Below are 19,871 nucleotides of genomic sequence, written 5' to 3'. Positions count from 1 at the left end.
TTGTTAGTTGTGTGAACTAGTATCCTTTGGTCCACTAAGGACTTAATAATTTGAGTAACTGCCTTGTCTGCCTCCTGAGGGTATTTATGCTATTTTTCGGTGGAGGATCACTTCCCACAATTTGCACTTCTCCACTGAGCTTTCCACAGTCTTGTTTATGCGTAGCCCACAATTTATGGAATTGTCTTATTAATTGGTCCCATGGGAGGGTTCTACTTGAGGCACTGGGATGGATTCATTGATGGTTCTCATGTAGTAAGAGAATCCCTTGAATCAGGATTAGTTTCTATTCCTTTTCTAATCCATGAAATGTGTGTCTTATAATCATGGGTGTCACTCCCAAGAATCCCAATATCATCTTCCAAATTTTGTTTGCCAAATTTTGTGTCGGTTTGCGCCCCAGATATTATTATTATTGGAATTTTACCTTTAAAAGGTATAAAGAGGGTTGACCAGTGTAGCTATCCAATTCATATCTCCTTGATTTTAAGGACCCAGTGTGCACTTGGTTCTACAGGTAAGATACTGTTTGACACCCTGGTATCCACTAACATTTTGTATTGCCTATCATGATTTTAACATTGGGGCGCCCACAGGAATCCCAGGATAAGGGAACCCCTATGAGTTGGTGGAGCATGTTGTCCTATTGTGGACAGGGAGCACTAGGCTTCAGTCCTGGGACACCACCCAAGGTTCTATCTAAACAGGTACAGATTTAGAAAAAGTCTTTCCAGGTGCTATGTACTCATTTTTACAAAGTGACATCATTAACTTCCAATATGGAATTCTTTCCTTGACATCTTCATACATATACATACATACATATAAAAAATGTATTTATTTTTAACGGTCCCTTAACTCGAAATAAGAAGGCCTCTTTTGATCTTTTCCTTTATCCCTGTTTATCTCTGAGGCCCTTTTCCTCTCCTTCCTTTCTCCCTTGAATGGTCACAACAGATCTTGTTTTTCCTTTTGTCTTTAAATCCTGCCTAGCCGAGCTATCCTGCCATGCTCCATATGCATGCTTGGCAGCATTGAGGATTTTGCCCTGGGTATTGTTTGCATTGACCACCAAGGCAATCCTATTCCTAAAATCAGGATGGAATCCTACTATTAACATTTGTAGACCAGATTATCACAGTTGGCATCTGGGAAGATTAAATCATAACCTCCCCAAAATCCTGAGCTTCAAAATCCTGAGGGCTCTTATTCTCCCTTTGTTTTGTATTCTACAAATTAGTTCCCCCTAAGAGTGTGGCACTAGATTATTTTTAGCTTCTCTTAATTGTGGTTTCTCATCTAGATGCTTACCTATAATCTCAGTGGGAATATCTGATTTGAGATTGGGTGTCAGTGAAACCGCAACCACTAAACAAAAATCTTGATTTGTCCATTCATTTATTTTAGCTTCTCTTTCCCAGTTTGGAAGCCAGCTCTTGTTACAGGTCCCATGGATGGAACAATGGCTCAGATTTGTTCAGGAAAAAGTGAAGTAGTCTCATTTACCACTTCTTCGCTGTCACCATTTTGATTGCCCCCCTCAGTGGGTCTCCACCTGACATGATGGCTTCTAGTGACAGGGACCATTGGATTAGGGAAATGGTTCTCAACCTATTTACCATTGTGGGCCGTATCCAGTACTACCTGTATGGCCCCAAGGATGTCACATGGGCCACAGCTGTGTGCTGATTGGCGAGGCTGAGAACCACTGAATTAGGCAAAGAGTCTTGTGGCATCTTTTAGACTAAAAGACGTATTGGAGCATGAGCTTTCCGACAAAGTGGGTATTCACCCATGAAAGCTCATGCTCCAATACGTCTGTTAGTCTATAAGGTGCCACAAGACTCTTAGTCTGGATCTGTAAAAGTGGCAAACACGGCTACCCCTCTGAAGCTTGACTGAATTAGGGTGACAATCTCTCTGATCTGGAACATCATGCCATAAATCACATTCATAATCATAATATGAGGGATATAAATCTCCCTCATTGTCATTCCTCTGAGGAGAAGGAGGATGAGGACTCTGTTGCATGGGAACCTATAATGGAAGCCATCTTACCCCTACTTGCAACTGCATTTGTAATTCAGCAAAGGTTTGATTGCAGTGACCATGGGAGGCTGCCTGTTTCCATCCCTGGTTCTCCTGCAGTAAAACTCAAAGGACAGATGAAATGTTTTTAATTCTTTCTCTAATTCTCCTACTTTTTGCCCAAGTTGTTGGCATTTCTTGGACAGTGTCACATTTTCATTAATGATTGTTCCCATTGTCACTGAGGAGCTCAAAATGGAGGCTTGAGCAGCCTGCAGATTGCTCTAATGCTGAAGAGCATGCTGATGTCCCACCCATTGGACTTGTAAATCCTTCAAGGCTTTCTGGACCTGACTCAGCCTTTCATGGAATTAGGTGCTCACCTTCCAGCATCTTTGAATGAGGGTGTTTTTCCTAATGACACTTTTAGGCTTAGTTGCCTAAAATAAATTTGTTAGTCTCTAAGGTGCCACAAGTACTCCTTTTCTTTTTGCGGATACAGACTAACACGGCTGCTACTCTGAAAAATATCTCTTGTATATTCCAGGCAGGAGTGCGTCTGTAGCATGTAGCCAGCATGATCAACAGGCCAATTGCACTCAGCTATGGACAGCTACTAGATATGCTCGCCAAGCCAGGCAGTCAGTGTAGACGTACACAACTCGGTCAGTGTGAGCTGCCTTGCATCGACCTAACTCTGTAGAGTAGACCAGGCCTGAGTACACTTCACAGACCTGAAGAAGAGCTCCGTGTAAGCTCAAAGGCTTGTCTTTCTCTCCAACAGAAGTTGCTCCAATAAAAGATATTACTTCACACACCTAGTCTCTGTTTTCTTCTCAGTTATTTGGACCAGTTCCAAACAGCAATTTTTTTGGCAATGTCCATTATCATAGCCTGTACGACATCACTTTGTTTCTTATTATAGTAAAGATGTGTGTCAGAGGAGTGCTGGTAAAAAAACTAATCTTTGGGTTTTTGTTCCAGTCACATGACATGGGTCAGGGTTATGTAAGTCTAGACCCCTGTCACTTGCCAGGGGTTTGTGTCCGCTGAATTCAGGGCTTAGCTTACCTCACCACCACCCCTCCCCGTCTCCCCCCTTACTTGGACATTTTTAAAATAGAATGGAACAGGTAACCAAACCTAAAAGTGCCAGTTAGTAAAACACAGATAGAGTGTCTTAAGCTGGCGGTCATGTGGATGTCATGAACCACTTTGACAGGATTATTCTGCTTCTTATTGGACAATAACTATGAACTCTGAATCTCAGATGTTTCCTGATCATGTAGCTACACCTCTACCGCAATATAACGTGACCCAATACAGCACGGGTTCACATACTACATGGTAAAGTAGGCCTCTTCTCCCCCCTCCCCCACCCCAGGTCTGGGAGGCAGGAGCTATGGGGGGGCACTTTTGGGGGCCCTGCAGGCCCAGAGTGGCCTGGGTGATTAGTGGGGGGCCGGGAGCAGCCCGCTCTGCTTCCCTCACCCTGGCTCCAGCTGTGTCGCTCGGCGGAGGGGCCTTGGGGGAAGCGATTTCCCCCCCCCCCCATCCCCCACCGGCAGTGGCGGGAAGCAGAGCAGCCTGGCCCCAGCCTGCTCCACTCTGCCAACTCCCAGCCACGGCACTCCGCTTCCCGCCCCCGGTGAGTGTGGGGGGCGTCCTTTTCCCAACCTCCCCCAACTCACCGGTGGTGGGAAGCGGAGCGCCGGGACGGGGAGCTGGTGGAGTGGAGCGGGCTGGGGCCACGTTGCTCCGCCTCCCGCCACTGCCGGTGAGTGCTTGTCAGGGCAAGGCATTGAGGGGACAGGGAGCAGGGGGGTTGGGTAGGGGGTGGGGTCCTGGCGGTGATTAGGGATGGGGGGTCTCTGAAGGGGGCGGTCAGGGGACAAGGAGCGGGGACGAAAGCAAGTTCGATATAACACAGTTTCACATACAATGCTGTAAGATTTTTTGGCTCCCGCGGACCGCATTATATCGGGGGTAGAGGTGTACTTCTCAAAGATCTTCTACAGTGGCCTGTTCAGCTGCTGAGACAGATTCCATCTGCTGTTGGTGGTGGTGAATGTTGGAAGACAATGGGTCAGGGACAGCGAGTCAGGACACCTGGGTTCTGTTCCAGGCTCTGCCACAGTCTGTGTGACCTTAGGCAAATTGTCTTTGTCCCCACTTCTCCTGCTTTGTCTTTTCTTTTTAGATTGTAAATTCCGAGGGGCAGGAACTTTCTGTTTTGTACAATGCCTAACATGGTAGGGTCTCAGTCATAACTGGGCTATCTAGGAGTTACCCTCTTGTTACCCTCTTACTTTTAATTATGATCATAAATGTTCAGTGACTGGGTGAATTTACGGTACTTCTCTTAGTACATTGTTAGAATTCTGGATGTTCTCAGACAGAGAGGTATTCTCTTCCTTCGTTTCATTATGTATGTTAACTTGATATGCATGGTATGGCTTTGCAGATTGCTGTTTATCTTTTCAGGTTGCCAGCCACTTTGTTAGATACCTGATATTCCTGTTTTGGTCACAGTATTGTTTAAATTCTTTAATGACTGATTTAGTAGCTTGTAATCCTCTTCGTGCTACTGCTGAAATGTCTCTGGACCTGCCACTTTTAGTGTGTGGAGAACTTTGCTTGTTTCGGATTCTCTGCAGTATCCTCTGCTTCCAGGAAAATTGTAAACATTGCAATCACCTCCATTTATTCCTTTCCAGATTGAGCAATTCATGTGCTTTCATATGATGCATTTTTTTAAATTCATATTCTAACATAAAATAATAATGTGGCACACTGTTGCTTGTAATTTTAATTTCCTAGTCCCAGTCGCATGCCATGGGTGTCAGAGTAGTTGTCGGAAGTGTTCAGTAAAGTAGTAGCTTTGTTTCATGTGCCACACAAGCTACATGGTTGAATAAAGTTTTAAGACAAATTTTCATGTGGTTTGCATAGCTTAGAGGTCACAGTTCCACTTGTGAGTAACTAATCTTTTACTGGAATAGATGTGATGGCACCTAAGAATACAGAGTATATATATTACCAGAGAGAAATCATCTTTATTAAGTGAATCTGTGTGCTAACAATATTAAAGATTATGAAATAATTGCAGGTACTTATTGTTGCTTTTGCCGGGAACAGATCAGGAATGCTCTTCATAACTCCTCAGAACTTCTGTTAAGTTAGTAAGTAATCTAGCTAGAAATGCGTTAGATTTCCTTTTGTTAAATGGCTGGTAAAATAGGTTGTGCTGAATGGAATGTATATTCCTGTTTTTGTGTCTTTTTGTAATTTAAGGTTTTGCCTAGAGGGATTCTCTATGTTTTGAATCTGATTACCCTGTAAGGTATTTACCATCCTGATTTTACAGAGCTGATTCTTTTTCTTTAATTAAAATTCTTCTTTGAAGATCCTGATTGCTTTTTCATTGTTCTTAAGATCCAAGGTTTGGGTCTGTGGTCACCTATGCAAATTGGTGAGGATTTCTGTCAAGCCTTCCCCAGGAAAGGGGGTGTAAGGCTTGGGGGGATATTTTGTGGGGAAGACATTTCCAAGTGGGCTCTTTCCCTGGTCTTTGTTTAACACGCTTGGTGGTGGCAGCATGGGGTTCAAGGACAAGGCAAATTTTGTACCTTGAAGTTTTAACCTAAGCTGGTAAGAATAAGCTTTAGGGGGTCTTTCATGCAGGTCCCCACATCTGTACCCTAGAGTTCAGAATGGGGAAGGGAAAAAATGGAAAAAAAATCTGCTCTTGAAAAATTTGGCATGCAGTGTGAGACTAAGGATATGTCTACACTAGTACTTTTGGCAATATAATCTATGTTGCTCAGGGGTGTGGGGGGGAAAAACCCTCTGACAGAAGCGCTGATGTGGACAACGCTATGTTAACAGGAGACTCTCTCCTGCCAACGTAGCTACCACCACTTCTTGAGAGTGGTTTAATTATGTTGATGGGAGAGGTCTCCCATCTGTATAGAGTGGTTTACACAAGCGATCTTACAACTGCATCGGTGCAGCTGTGCCACTGTAAGTTCGTTAGTGTAAACATAGCCTAGATAAACGCGGTCTACTTAGTGACAATTTACCAAGGAATGTGGTGGATTTTCCATCCCTTGGCATCTTTAAATCAAGATTGGATGTTTTTCTGAATGATTTGCTCTAGCTGCACCAGAAGTTGTGTACTTGAGGCAGGAATTACAGATGACGTTCTATGCCCTGTGTTGAAGGTTGGACTAGATGATCCTAATGGTTCCTTTTATTATTTCATTTCAAAGTACCCGAAGATGGTATTCTGTACTAAATTAATGATCTGACCATTTTTATCTATTGAACCACAGTAACACAGCTTTAAAAGACTCAGCATTAACTCTGAGTACCATATATACTCAATCATAAGCCTGTTCATTTATAAGCCTACCCCCACAAGATGGATAAGTACAAATTAAAAATTTTTATGACCCATTCATAAGACGACCCTATAATTCAGGGGTCAGCAAATTTTGGCTCCCGGGCCGTAAGGATGAGCCGTTGGCGAGCCGAGATGGTTTGTTTACCTCGAGCATCCGCAGGCACAGAGGTAAACCTAAGTAAACAAAGTGTCCTGGCATGCTAGCTGCTTACCCTGAAGGGCCAGGACAGCAACTGGTGGGGACATATTTTGCGGGGGAGAAGCTGGGGATCAGGGGAGTAACCCCTGTGACCACCCCCCACGTGACCCCACACTCTCCCCATCCCATCCCTTCCCACCTTATCTGGGGAGGGCCGGGCGGCGCAGCAGCAGCCTACTCCGGCAGGCCGGGCCAGGCAGCACAGCTGCTTCGGAGGCTCGGGGGAGAGCAGCGTGGCCAGAAGCGAAGCGACTCTGGCCCCGCCTCTTCCCTTCTGGCTTTGCTGCCTCTCCTTGCTCCCTCTGTTGGGGGGAGGGACTGTGTCCCACCTCTCCCTCTCTATACCCGTTCATAAGCCGACCCCCTTCTCTGATGCTTCCCTTTTTTACTAAAAAAAATTCGGCTTTTGAACAAGTATATATGATACATTTTTTTTGTCACCTATTCCCTCAAAAGTAAATTTCTAAATGAGTAGTTTAATTGCCACAAAAATAAAATAGAATAAAATAAGGTAGTATGCTAAGGCAGATTTTGTTGTCAGTTTTATGCTTGATTCTACTGATAGTTACAACTCCATAAAAAGGAATTCATTATAACATTCAAAGATTAAATGTTCAGCAAAAACACCAAAAAAATGTGATTTTTTTTTCTTCTTTTCTGCTGCTTTATGATGTGTAACGGCAGCCTTAAATTTTTTTTGCAGTTATACATCTCAGTCTCTCCAAAGGCTTTCCCAAGATCCTACATCAAAGAGAGGGAAATGGATATTTATATTAGATTATGTGGGTCTCTTGGGAAAGTCTTTTTACATCCTCAAGGAGAACAGAAAAAGGCATTTTTTTGTTTTGATTTTTCACAGTTTTCCTTAATGCTGCATATGTGTTTGTAAACATTTTATCTTGTTTGTGAATTACACTCTGTTTGTTTTTGTGCACATAACATGTTTTTTGTTTGAGAACGTTCATCCAGTAAATGACACTAGTTTTTCGAGGCTGCTTTGTTTTGTTCCACGTTGGTTGAACTTGTTCGTCAGTGCAAAAACTGAAATGTGATGTTTTGTATTGTAGGTTCAGAAACAGTGGAAATCCATTTCATAATTTGCAAGGACAAACTTCTGAAGCTGTGGAAAAATATGGTATGTCTACTGTATTTTCATGTGTTGTACGTGCAACTTGTTGCCAACTGTCTCTTTAACAAAACTTGCCTATAAAAATGAGAATGATAACAAAAACTCCATTCAGGGGAAGTACTGAGACATATTCTTTTATTTTCAAACATTTAAGTTGTAATATCTCTTCCCTTATGATACGCAGTTCTGACAGTTGGCAGTCACTTGACGTTCAGGGATTCAGTAAATGAAGCACAAAATGATGTAGCCTTGATGAGCCCCCTTTAAAGTTGTTTCACAAACCTAACGTACTACTGTTACTATATATTTGTACTTATGTGGATTGAATCAGAATTGAGACCACTTTTAATTTTGATCTAACTGCTGAACACATTTGCAAAATTTCTAGAAGTTTGAAACTTCAGTTGCTAATTTCAAAGTACAAACTAAGAGGTAGGACAGCATTCAGTGCAAAAGCTGATATTAACATAGCTTTCAGTTTAGAAATTGAAATATCAGAAAATGCAGAAATTAAGGTTCTAATAGTAATGTTAAAGTGGTTGTAGTGCACACTGTCTCTCTTTTGTTGATACTTTTAACAGTGTGAGCTAGAACTGAAAATATTACACATGTGCAGTGTAGCAAAATTAATGTTTTAATTTTTAAACTTTTAAAATATCTTGCAACCTTTAAACTTTATGGGGTAAAAATATGGGTAAGAGAAGAAAAACCCTAGTGTTCAAAACAGTTGCATAACTAGCTAGGTTTTCAAGTGTCCTTTTGTGGAGATACAAAAAAATATAGCTGCAGAATTCTAAAATTTCCGAGCGTAGTGACCAGTAATTGACTGAAAACCTTTTAGAACTGCACATGCCCAAAGTGATGTTTTTAATCATTGTTACATTTTTTTCTAGTTTACTGAGTGACTGTCCATTAATAAAGACTAACGTTATGGAATTGGAATGCTTAAGTTTTAAACTTCAGCCACTTTTGAATAGTATACAGAATGTTTTTTGGAACAGTTTAAATGTGGGAAGAGGTGGTGTTCCTAATTAAAGAACTGCTGAACGTATCGGGGGGAGTTTTTTTGTTTTTTAAAAAGCAACCCCCCAAAAAAGTTTGTTGTGCTAAATTATTGGCCCAGAAGGAAAGAGGTTTTTAAAGAGTTACGAACAACGTAAAACTGTTGGGGGGGTGAGCTTTATAATGAAAATTGAGTTACAACCTTAGCTATAGATTTTGCTTTCGTGACGGATGTAACTCTTTGCAAGAGCTGTGATGTTTCCTTTTCATAATACAGTTGTTCTTGGGAGACTTTAGAAATTGGTCCTCTGCTCTGTCAAGCAGGTAGCAGCTAGTGACTGCTCAGTCATTTTTGTGCCCACAGCACCTCTGAGACCACCCACCTGCTTCTTGTTCTCCAAAAAATTGCTCCTCAGTTGCAAAAAGTTTTGTGGATGGTAACAGCTCCTGTTGAAATCTAGGCCACTACTTTTATGCTGACTTTTCTCCTACTGGCCACTCTGCTCTGAATGATGTAACTATTTGTCATGGTTGGGTTTTTTTAACATAGTCCCTGAATGTGTACTAGACAAATTAGGCACTTTATAAAATAAGGGCACATTCCTTACCCCATTTTAGAACTTGCAATCTAATTTTAGGTGTGGGGAACACCAAGAAGGATGATGATTACAGGAACATAATCAAATGGTTATTCCATTTTAGTATCTGCACATCTTAGTAGTTCCAGTAAGTGATGGCGGGGAGGGTGTGAGAGAGAGAGCAAGCACAATCACATCCTGTAGGTAATATGGGGGAAGTTTTTGGGTTTTTTTTGGTTTTTTTTTTGTTAAGAGCTGTCAGGGGATGGTGAGGATTGGTGAACAGACACTGGGAAGGTAATCTGCATAAGAAGCAACAAGAAAGAAGATAGGAGTGTGAGAAGGAAACTAAGAGGGGATCACAGGTGGAGAAGAGGCTTGATGGAACAAAAGGTCAAACGTGAAGGCTGAAGTGGAACTGTGTACTATCTTTGTTGCAAGGACAGGAACTTTAAATTTGATACATAGGGCAAGAGGGAGCCATTAGAAGAATTTAAAAGGGGGTGATGTGGTCTAACAGCTGATATGGAAGGTAGTTTCAGCAGCAGCTGTGGGTATCAAAGACTGGAAGGAATTTACAGTGGTGGAGGTGATTGAGATGTAAACAAGTTATTTTGCCATTGCAAAAGACGAAAAGGAATGGATTCTTTTTTATGATGGGGAGAAAGATGGAGCAAGATTTGGTTATGACCCAAGTGAGAGATGGAGTTCAAATGACTTCCAGATTTTATCACTTTATGATGGAGACTCATGTTGACAGTAATGAACAGAGGTAGTGGACAGTGTATAGGAGGAAAAATAAATGGCTTTTGTTCATGCTGAACCTAAGGTAAGAGCAACCTATCCAAAAGAAAACCTAGGAAAGAGTCTGAAATGCAAGGCTGGACATACCTCATGTAGAGAAATAAATGAGTCCTAAGGCTAGAGATAGCAGATGCAGGCAAAAGAGCATAAGAATGGCCACCCGGGGTCAGACCAGTGGTTCATCTAGCCCAGTGTCCTGTCTTCTGACAGAGGCCAGAGCCAGATTCTTCAGAGGGAATGAACAGAACATGGCAGTTATCTGTCCCTTATTGACCAAGCCTAGCTTCTGGCAGTCAGAGGTTTAGGGGGACACAGAACATGTGATTGCATCCCTGATCATCTTGGCTAATAGCCGCTGATGGACCTATCCTCCATGAACTTATCTAATTCTTTCTTGAACCCAGTTATAATTTTGACCTTCACAACATCTCCTGGCAATGAGTTCCACAGGTGGACTGTATATTAGCTACCTTCCAATCATCTGGTATAGAGGCTGATTTAAGCAATAGAAAACGTACCATAGTTAGTAGTTCTGCAGTTTCATATTTGAGTTCTTGCAGAACTCTTGGTTGAAACCATATGGTCCTGGTGACTTCTTATTGTTTAATTTATAAGTTTGTTCCAAAACCTCCTCTACTGACACCTAAATCTGAGAGAGTTCCTCAGATTTGTCACCTAAAAAAGGTAGCTCAGGTGTAGGAATCTCCCTCATGTCCAGTGGAGTGAAGACTGATGCAAAGAATTTATTTAGCTTTTCTGAAATGGCCTTGTTTTCCTTGAATGCTCCTTTAGCACCTCAATGGTCCAATGGCCCCACTAATTAGCAGGTTTCCTGCTTCTAATGTACTTAATTTTTTTATTGACTTATTTATTGCTGTTCTTTTTTTAGTCTTTTGCTAGTTGCTCTTCAAATTCTTTTTTGGCCTGCCTAATTATATTTTTACACTTGACATGCCAGATTTTCTGCTCCTTTCTATTTTCCTCACTAGCATTTGACTTCCAATTTTTAAAGGATGCCTTTTTACCTCTTACAGCTTCTTTTACTTTATCATTGTTGTTTGCCATAGTGGCACTTTTTTGATCCTCTTGCTATGTTTTTTTAATTTGGGTTATACGTTTAGTTTGAGCCTCTATTATGGTGTTTTTAAATAGTTTCCTTGCATTTTGCAGGCATGTCGCTCTTGCGACTGTAACTTTTAATTTCCATTTAACTAGCTTCCTCATTTTTGTGTGGTTCCTCTTTCTGAAGTTAAATACCACTGGAGTGAGCTTCTTTAGCATTTTCCCTCCCACAAGGATGTTAAATTTAATTACGTTATGGTCACTATTAATGAGCAGTTCAACTATATTGACCTCATCCTGTCCATCACTGAATTTTGTAGAAGTGCCATCTCTCTAGCTTTACTCCGTCCTTTGGTGGTTTCTCTTTCTCCACACTCCTCTTTGCTGGAACACATTCACAGGGCTCTATGATTGCTTCTCTCTTGTTCCTCTACGCTATCCCTTTTGCTTTTAGGATCCCTTGTCAAAGGACCATGGCTATCTCATGGAAAACGAGTTTAAAAAGCCAGCTCCTGAGCAACCAGAGGGAGCTACCGAACAGGAGAAGCAAACAGGAGTTTTGTGGTGGTGTGTGAGAGCCAGATACGCCTTACTCTAAACTTCGGCAAATAACACCCCTCCTCTCCCCCAGAAAAGAACAAACAAACAAAAACCTCTACAAGAGTAAAAATAATGCATGCTGAAGTCCAGTGGCAGAACAGGGCTATCAAGTTTGTTGCACTGAATGCACCACATACGATTAGCTTCTTTGTAGGCATAAGGCATGCGTGTGCAGTTGTTGCAAGCAACTCATGGCCCTCAGAGACTAATATGGGCTCTTGAGATTGCAATAGCTGAACTGGAGGAGTGAAGGGAGACAGAAGTACACAGATGAAACTTTCAGGGACACAGTAGCGCGATGTCACCGCCGGTCCATCAGCCTCTGTGTTGTCGAGGAGGATGAAAGACTCAAAGGAGAATATCAAGCTGGAGGGGAGAAAAACAATTCCATAGTTGGGACCCTCCTTCCAGGTGGTATCCTCTCGCAATAGTATTGGGGGATTTGATCAGTGGAAATATAGATAGTTGGGTTTGTGATGACAGATAGAACCACATAGTGAATTCCCTGCTGGGTGCAAAGGTTGCAGATCTCTCAAAACATGTAGATAGACTTATGTGCAGTGCTGGGGAAGAGCCAGTGGTCGTGGTAAACGTAGGTACCCATGACGTAAGGAAAGGTAGGATCGAGGTCCTTGAGGCCAAATTTAGGCTGCTAGGTAAGAGATTAAAGTCCGGAACCTCCCTGGTAGCATTTTCTGAAATGCTTCCAGTTCCATGTGCAGGGACAGTTAGACAGGCAGAACAATAGAGTCTCAATGCGTGGATGAGATGGTCGTGTTAGGGGGAGGGATTTAGGTTTATTGGGAATGTTTTGAGAGGAGGAGGAGCCTATACAGGAAGGATGGGCTCCACCTAAACCAAAACAGAACCAGACTGCTGGCATGTAAAATTAAAAAGGTCATAAGGGTATTTTTAAACTAAGGGCATGGGGAAAGCAGACAGGTATGGAGGGACACATGGTTCAGATAGAGACATCCCTTAGGAGAGGATTTATTAAAGGGGATACTCTATATCCTAATGAAGAGGAGAGGATAGAAGTTGATAAAGTACAGATAGGAACTGAAGAGAAACGGTCAAACGAGTCCCATTTAATCACATCACATGAAGGCAGACAACTAAATACTGAAAAATTTTATATGTGCTTGTATATAAATGCAAGAAGTCTAAATACTAAGATGGGTGAACTTGAGCACCTGCTATTAAATGAGGATATTGATATAACTGACCTCACGAAAGTTGGTGGAACAATTATAACCAATGGGATAGGATAATACCAGAGTACAAAACACAGAGGAATGAGAGTAAGTCCTACTGGAGTGGGAGTGGAACTATATGTGAAAAAAGGATAGTCAAATTTAGTAAAAAATCTTAAATGAATCAAACTACCACAGAATCTCTATGAATAGAAATTCCATACTTGAATAATAGGAGTATACCAGTAGGACTATGCTACTGATCACCTGATTGTGAAATGCTCAGAGAGATTAAAGAAGCTATAAAGACAGAAAATCCAATAATAATGGGGGATTTTGACTATTTCCATACTGATTGGGTACATGTCACCTCAGGATGGGATGCAGAGAGGAAATTTTTAGACACTATTAATGACTGATTCTTGCAGCAGCTAGTTCCTGGAACCCACAAAGGTAGAGGCAATTTCTGAGTCTTAAATGGGACTCTGTATCTGATCCATGAGGTGAATATAGCTGAATCGTTCAGTAATAGCAACTATAATGTAATTAAATTTAACAACCTTGTAGGGGAAAAAATATCAAAGAAACCCACAACAGTAGTAGTTAACTTTCAAAAGGGGTATTACATAAAAATGAGGAAGCTTGTTAAATGGAAATTCAAAGGAATAGTCACAAGAGTGACATGCCTACAAGCTGCATGGAAACTATTTAAAAACATCGTAATAGAGGTTCAAACTAAATGCACTCCCCCTCCCACCTCCCCCCCAAAAAAGACAGTAAGAGGACCCAAAAATACTAACATGGCTAAACAGCAGAGTAAAAGAGGCAGTTTCATCCAAAAAGGCATCCTTTAAAAACTGGAAGTCAAATCCTAGTGAGGAAAATAGAATGGAGCATAAACTCTGAGAGGTCAAGTGTAAAAGTACTTTTAAGACCAATTATGCTACAGTTTATCTAGTTAATTTCTTTCTCACTTGGGCCAGGCACTGTTCCAAGCAGCTTTACAAAAATCAGGTGGCTGTCTTCACTGCTCTCCAGAAGATTTTTTTGACAGTTCTCTGTTTAGGCAATTGGTTCATCTTGTCCATATTTTGACCCTGGCAGCAAACATACATAATTTCTTTCTCATGGGCCTCTACCATGTTTGGAGGCAATAGTAAAAATACTCCAGAAAGGAAAGTTTTTTCTAACAGATAGAATGGTCAAACTGTCATTTCTAATTAGGGTTTTAAAGAAGCAAATTTCACCAACAAGAAAGTCTCACAACCTGTAGTTTGTCAGCCCTTATTCCTTAGGCCCAGTCCTGACTGAGACCACTTTACATCATCTTCTAGTAGGTAAAGCTGTATGGAGAATCTGGAAGCAAAACTCAGTCCCTTTTCTGGGGAAAGCCTTGGTGGCTGAACAAGCAATGCACAAAAGCAAGCACCATTCTCCAGGAGCTAGACACTAACGAGCTGCAGACATAAGCCTGACAGAATCCTCAGGGCACACATAGAGACCCTCTCAGAATAAACTCTTTAACTATAGAAGGTGAAGAGTCTGCACCGAAAAGTATTGGGGCTCATAGCTGTTCAGCTAGCACTATGATGAGTAGCTCAAGTATGTCCCTATAAACACATACTATTCAGAATTGAACCCATGTCAATGGTGACCTATATGTAGTACTATGGCAAAGCCATAGTCTTTTCAGGAATCTGTTCTCTTCAGATGAGCAGAATGAAATCTGCTGTGTAACACACACTTCCATCTGCTGGGCACCAAAATACTTGGCCAAAATAGTTGAAGGGAGGGGCCTCTAAATCCATAAATCTTCATCAGGGTAACTGAGGAGAGGAGCTCACAGTGTGCATTTATCATCCCCAAGAATGTTTTTTTGGCATCCTGTCCACCTCACCACTTTAAAAGGAAGGAAAAAAGCCCAATTATTGTGAAAATGGTGAGTGGTGTTAGACCATCTGAATATTGCAGGGAAAAAACCTCCCCTTTCCTTTACTTTCCTTTGACCCCAATCAGATAGCTTTTTCAATTAAGTAAGAAGTCCATTCCTGTTCCAGATGCCTCAAATTTGTAGCATGGCTCATGTCACACAGTTTATCCAAAATAACGATATTGGGTGTAGCCAAATTAGGTTCCATTCTTCTCTATCTATAGGCACTCCAATTAGGCTTAAGAGAAGGGGCTAGAATTCAGTTATTCATGGATTTATTTTTCATTTCTAAATGCATCCTTACAAACCTGCTTCACTGCACCCATGCAAAACTGAATAAAAACATGCAATTCCTGCTGCTTTCCCAAGAAGGAAAAAGGAAATTACATTGCTTCCAATTAGGGCTCCTTTTCTTCTCTAAAACAAATTGAGAAGATAGAAAATGGCACAAGACCGGTCTAAAGGTCATCATGCCCTAAAGGAATACTATAAACTTTTCATCCTGTTTTGCATCACCATCGCTTGCTTGGATCACAGATATTTCATTCCGTGGACCACTAATGATCCATGGACAATAGTTTTAGAACCACTACCTTAAGGATTTATGTCTCTGCCATTGATGATCTTAGGGAAATGTGGCAGTCTATTTTGAGCTTTTGAACCTAGTGCCAGCTTCCTGGAAATGGTTATTTGCATTTAGATCCCTCTGTTTTCTACCATTAGGTCCCCAGTTACCTTGAGCCTTAATTTGATTTTGATAAGGTTACTTTTTAACATTCCTTCCTCACTCAGATGCTTTCAGAGGTGTTGCAGCCAGTAATCTAGATTGTTTTAGATTTCTCCTCTTTGTGGCCATTAGGTTTGCCAGAAGAAGAGGGATAATAACCCTTTCTGCAGTTCCAGAATAGATTTTTTTTTTTCATATTTCCAGTCACCTTTCCTATTTCCCTTTCATTCAACCCTCAATGTACAAAGGAAATGTCATTTCACTATTTTGATATTGGTATTAGTAATATTTGCACTTTGCCCTTCTCATCTGTTGATCTCAAACTGCATTACAAAGGTAGTAAGTATCATTACTGCGTTTTACAGGTGGAGAATTTGAAGCCCAATAGTGAAATGACTTGTCCTAGTGAGTCAGTGGCAGAGCTGGGAAACTTCAAAAAGTTTGAATCCTTTAAGGATCATAATGAGCTGTGGTATACTTCAGCGAAGAGAATTAGTGACTGTTGCTAATACTTGTCAACATTAGATCCCTTCTGCAAGGGTTCTTGTGACCTGTTCAGCTGAAAGTAGGGGGCTTCGCTGGGTGACATGTATCAAGCCTTCAATGCACTCCCTGATTATTCACCAAATAATTGTGTGATTTGGCCATTAGCAGATGTGGTAGTCAGCTGCAGAATGCTGGAGCCTTTTTTTTACCTCAGTAGGCCATGTACCTTTGTTCATATGTGTGTGTGAAGATAATGCTAGTTAGAGCCTTAAGGTCTGTATCGGTCAGAGAGAGAGCTCACTGAAGGAAACTTCCTAGCTATTGCACAGTCCTGGACTTGTGTCCACTGACTGTTAACTGATCACTATTTTTAGAAGAAACTAAAATCAATTTTTTTTCACTCACTAAGTGTATAAGTAGCATATACACATGTTTAAACAAAAGGCAGTGCTTGTCTTGAATTAATCCTTCTGGACTAAGAGATCAACTTAGATAAATTTCTGCTTTTTAATTGCTTTTTGTGAGCTGACTCCATCACAGGATATAGGATCCACATTTTTTTCTGTACTATACTCCCATCCAGTCCTGCTAGGAGTGTGGGAGTGGGATGGAGGAGGAGAGAATGGGGTGATTTTAAGTGTTGAGGATTGTTTTTTTAACCATTAATTTTAGTTTAGGACAGATAATAGAAATAGGTAAGAGACTAACTGGTTCCTTTTCAGACATGGAAGTAATCAGCTGGGGTGGTCCAAGGGCGCTTTGGGCACGAGTATTGCTGAGTTATCATTGGCTGCCACCTGCCTGACAGAGTAGAGGACCAACCCTACAATTTATGCCACTGGAGACACATCACAGGAAAAAATTGACAGGTAAAATAATTGTTTTTTAAATGTAAGGAGAAGACTACACAATCTGTACTATAAATGGGGCTGACACTCTAACGAGATGTCCAAACACTGTAAAGTTTATTGCTCCTGTCAAATATCCGACCAGTTTCATGCATGGACTTCGATCATTCTGCTTATTTTTAGATGAAACACATAGCAAAAAATAAGCTATATGGAAGTTCCTGGAAACCCAACAATCTTTCTAGAAACAAATTAAAATTGAGTTATATTAAGGAAACATAGTATCAAATATAGTATTATACTGAGAACTGAACTGTAATTCATGTTTATGTAATGTTTCCAAATCTTTGAATGTTCCTTATATTGAAATGAAGTATCTTCCATTGGTCAGTGAGGTTTGCGTGTGTTTTTTTACTGAGCTAACAAACTTCAGGGTTAGTATTAAAGTTCATTTATATGGACCAGTACCATCTGTTATAGTGAATTAAAGTAGAAATCATAGCTGGTCTTGAATGGCCCTATAATTCTTTTTGGCAGCATAGCATTAAGTTTATCAGCTAAAACTATTTTTTAGCATCTGTAATTATTTTATCTTTGTGTTATGTTTATTCAGTGTACTGGCTGGAAATGTTAACTTTTAAGGACTTTTAACTGTTTTTATTTATTTAGAGTTGTTAAGCCTAGGCTTAGTCCAACTTAATGACTGGTGTGACAACCTGTTTTTAATCAGTGACTCAAAACTGTGATCACCCCGATGTCACCGAATGGCCACAACTTGTAAAAGGTAAACATAAAAAGATTTAATGGTATTTTTGTGAATTAACTAAATATTATCATTAGTGTAATACTTAATTTAAAGAATAGTTGATTCATATGACTTGAAGGTAATTGTATAAATGGAATACAAGTAGCCTTTGAAAGGACAGTGTGATGGTTAGTCGAGACCTAACATTTGACCTATACTTTTTCTTGTGTTAATATGAAAGTCCATGTAATTCTCCCCTATGCTGCCTGAAATGTCAGCATCCTAGGACTCATGTTTACCCTTCAACAGCAAACCACTGTATGCCAAAGATCTAAGAAAAGCATTGGTAAGAAGCAGATCACAATTTCAAGCCTCCAACTACTGTTATAACAGTATAAAAAATAATGAAAAATATCTTGCCAGCCTCTTATTAAAATATGCATTTAAGTAGTGAGTATTTGCTAAAAACATTAGTCCAGGAAACTTGATGATACTGAAATTTAGTAGACTTGCATACCTTTACTTTTCTCTCCTAGGGAGTTACAGTGGAGGTAAAAGGAGTGGCTTGCAGAATGGAGAAGTTGCTCCCAGTGTTGTTGGAAGTGAGCCATCATTTGAATTTGCTAGCTCATGCTGCAGTATTCAGATTAGTTGGTGTCTTGTGATCACTGTTTCTGCAATCTAATACAAGACTGAAAGTTGTAAGAGCATTTGGGGTCTTGTTAAAACTGTTATTGTAAAGTAACTTAACTCTTCTGTTCAGATTTTTAAACAAATGGTGTTGAAAGAAAACATTTCAGCATGTTTAAGTATAATGTAATTGTCTTCAGTATTTTACATTTTTAGAAAAGTAGTACTATATTTTGTTAATTTTTTGATATTAATAAATAGCTGCTCATCAAATTCGTGAACTTCCAGTCCTGTAATGATTGATTTCCCACACTGTTTTAATTAGTGTTATAAGCTTCGCTTGAAGTTTTTTAAACTTGACATGATTCTTACATCTTTTATTTTTTAAAAACATGTCCTGTCCTTTTTAATCTCTGATGTTTAATGAGAAAAATAATAATTAACTAAATCATATTGTAAACAGTACCGCTGGAAACCTAGGAAAAAATACTTATAGGGATTTTGCACTTTGTATCTACCGAAACGATTCTGTGAGCTCCTGTGCTTATTCTGAAGTTGCTTGATTTTTCCATAACCATAAAGGTCTCTATTACTTTAAAAATAAATAAACTGGTCAGCCTGTAGGACAGCTTGGGGTTGGGTGCCTACTCTCTAGTGATGTCACCTTTTGGAAGACCAGATGGGATGAATATAGATTATAGGGATATACTGGATATACTCTACAGCAAATTGGTGCCAAAGACTGGTACCTGTTTCCTTTTATTTTATTTTTGTTGCTGTTGTTTTCCTGGTGTCTCTGCTTTCTTCTGTTTCCCTTCTCACTTTGAATGTGTTGCTGCATTATGTTGTTGGAAACTGCTGCTGCTGATCTTCAATTCCCCTAATACCAGCAACTATTTTTTGCCTTCCCATTAGTTTATGAAAATGTAGAAGTGAATGGAACTGGCTCACTATAGTGTAGTGTGTGTAATTTCAATTTAAGTCAGCTAGCACATGGATATTGACAGTTTAATATTGCAGCTTTTAAGGTGACATTCAGAAAAGATCTTGAGACTCTTTTCTAGACAGCTGCTGGATGTTCGATGTTACAAAGGAAACTTGCTTGTTCATTGGGAGTAGGAGACTAGAAAGTTGTATTTGTCTCATTGCTGGGCAGAAGTCATTTTGCTAGTCTTCTTTTTAAATGAATAGAGGGAAATTGACCCCCATAGCAAGCAAAATTGAACAGTAGCAGACTTAAAATGTTAAAAATCAGCTGGTGATAACAAATGACTTAAAGGGAGAAGATATTGAGGTAGAGGAAAGTAAACGTGCACATTGTCCATTCTTTCCAATGGTTCTGAATATTAAAATTACAGCTTCAGCATAATTATAAATTTAGTTATATGGTTACCTGGTCAGAGTACATTTAGGACTGTGTATTAATATCAGTTTTTAAAAAAAGAAAAAAGCTCTGAAATTAAAGAGTTTCAGAATATTTCAGTATTTTTGCACCATCTATCACT

At 40.2% G+C, this 19,871-nt stretch overlaps 1 protein-coding gene across 4 annotated transcripts in view; it reads left to right on the top strand.

The window, feature by feature from the left end:
- UBE3A (ubiquitin protein ligase E3A) overlaps positions 1-19,871 on the top strand; it is a 98,136-nt gene that overhangs the window by 15,515 nt on the left and 62,750 nt on the right. The window contains exons 2-4 of one of the 4 annotated variants that reach the window (XM_084628512.1): positions 7,700-7,767; positions 16,866-17,012; positions 17,722-17,775. In XM_084628512.1, the coding sequence (XP_084484638.1) occupies positions 17,756-17,775 (20 nt within the window). In that variant the 5' untranslated portion in view covers positions 7,700-7,767; positions 16,866-17,012; positions 17,722-17,755. Of the gene's footprint in view, positions 1-7,699; positions 7,768-16,865; positions 17,013-17,660; positions 17,776-19,871 lie in introns of those variants that run through there. The other 3 variants (XM_084628510.1, XM_084628511.1, XM_084628513.1) reach the window with 3 other exon arrangements.

Source organism: Lepidochelys olivacea (genome assembly GCF_965140295.1).
Source record: "Lepidochelys olivacea isolate rLepOli2 genome assembly, chromosome: 1".
Classification (NCBI taxonomy): domain Eukaryota; kingdom Metazoa; phylum Chordata; order Testudines; family Cheloniidae; genus Lepidochelys; species Lepidochelys olivacea.
This window is presented reverse-complemented; position numbering and strand designations above follow the sequence as displayed.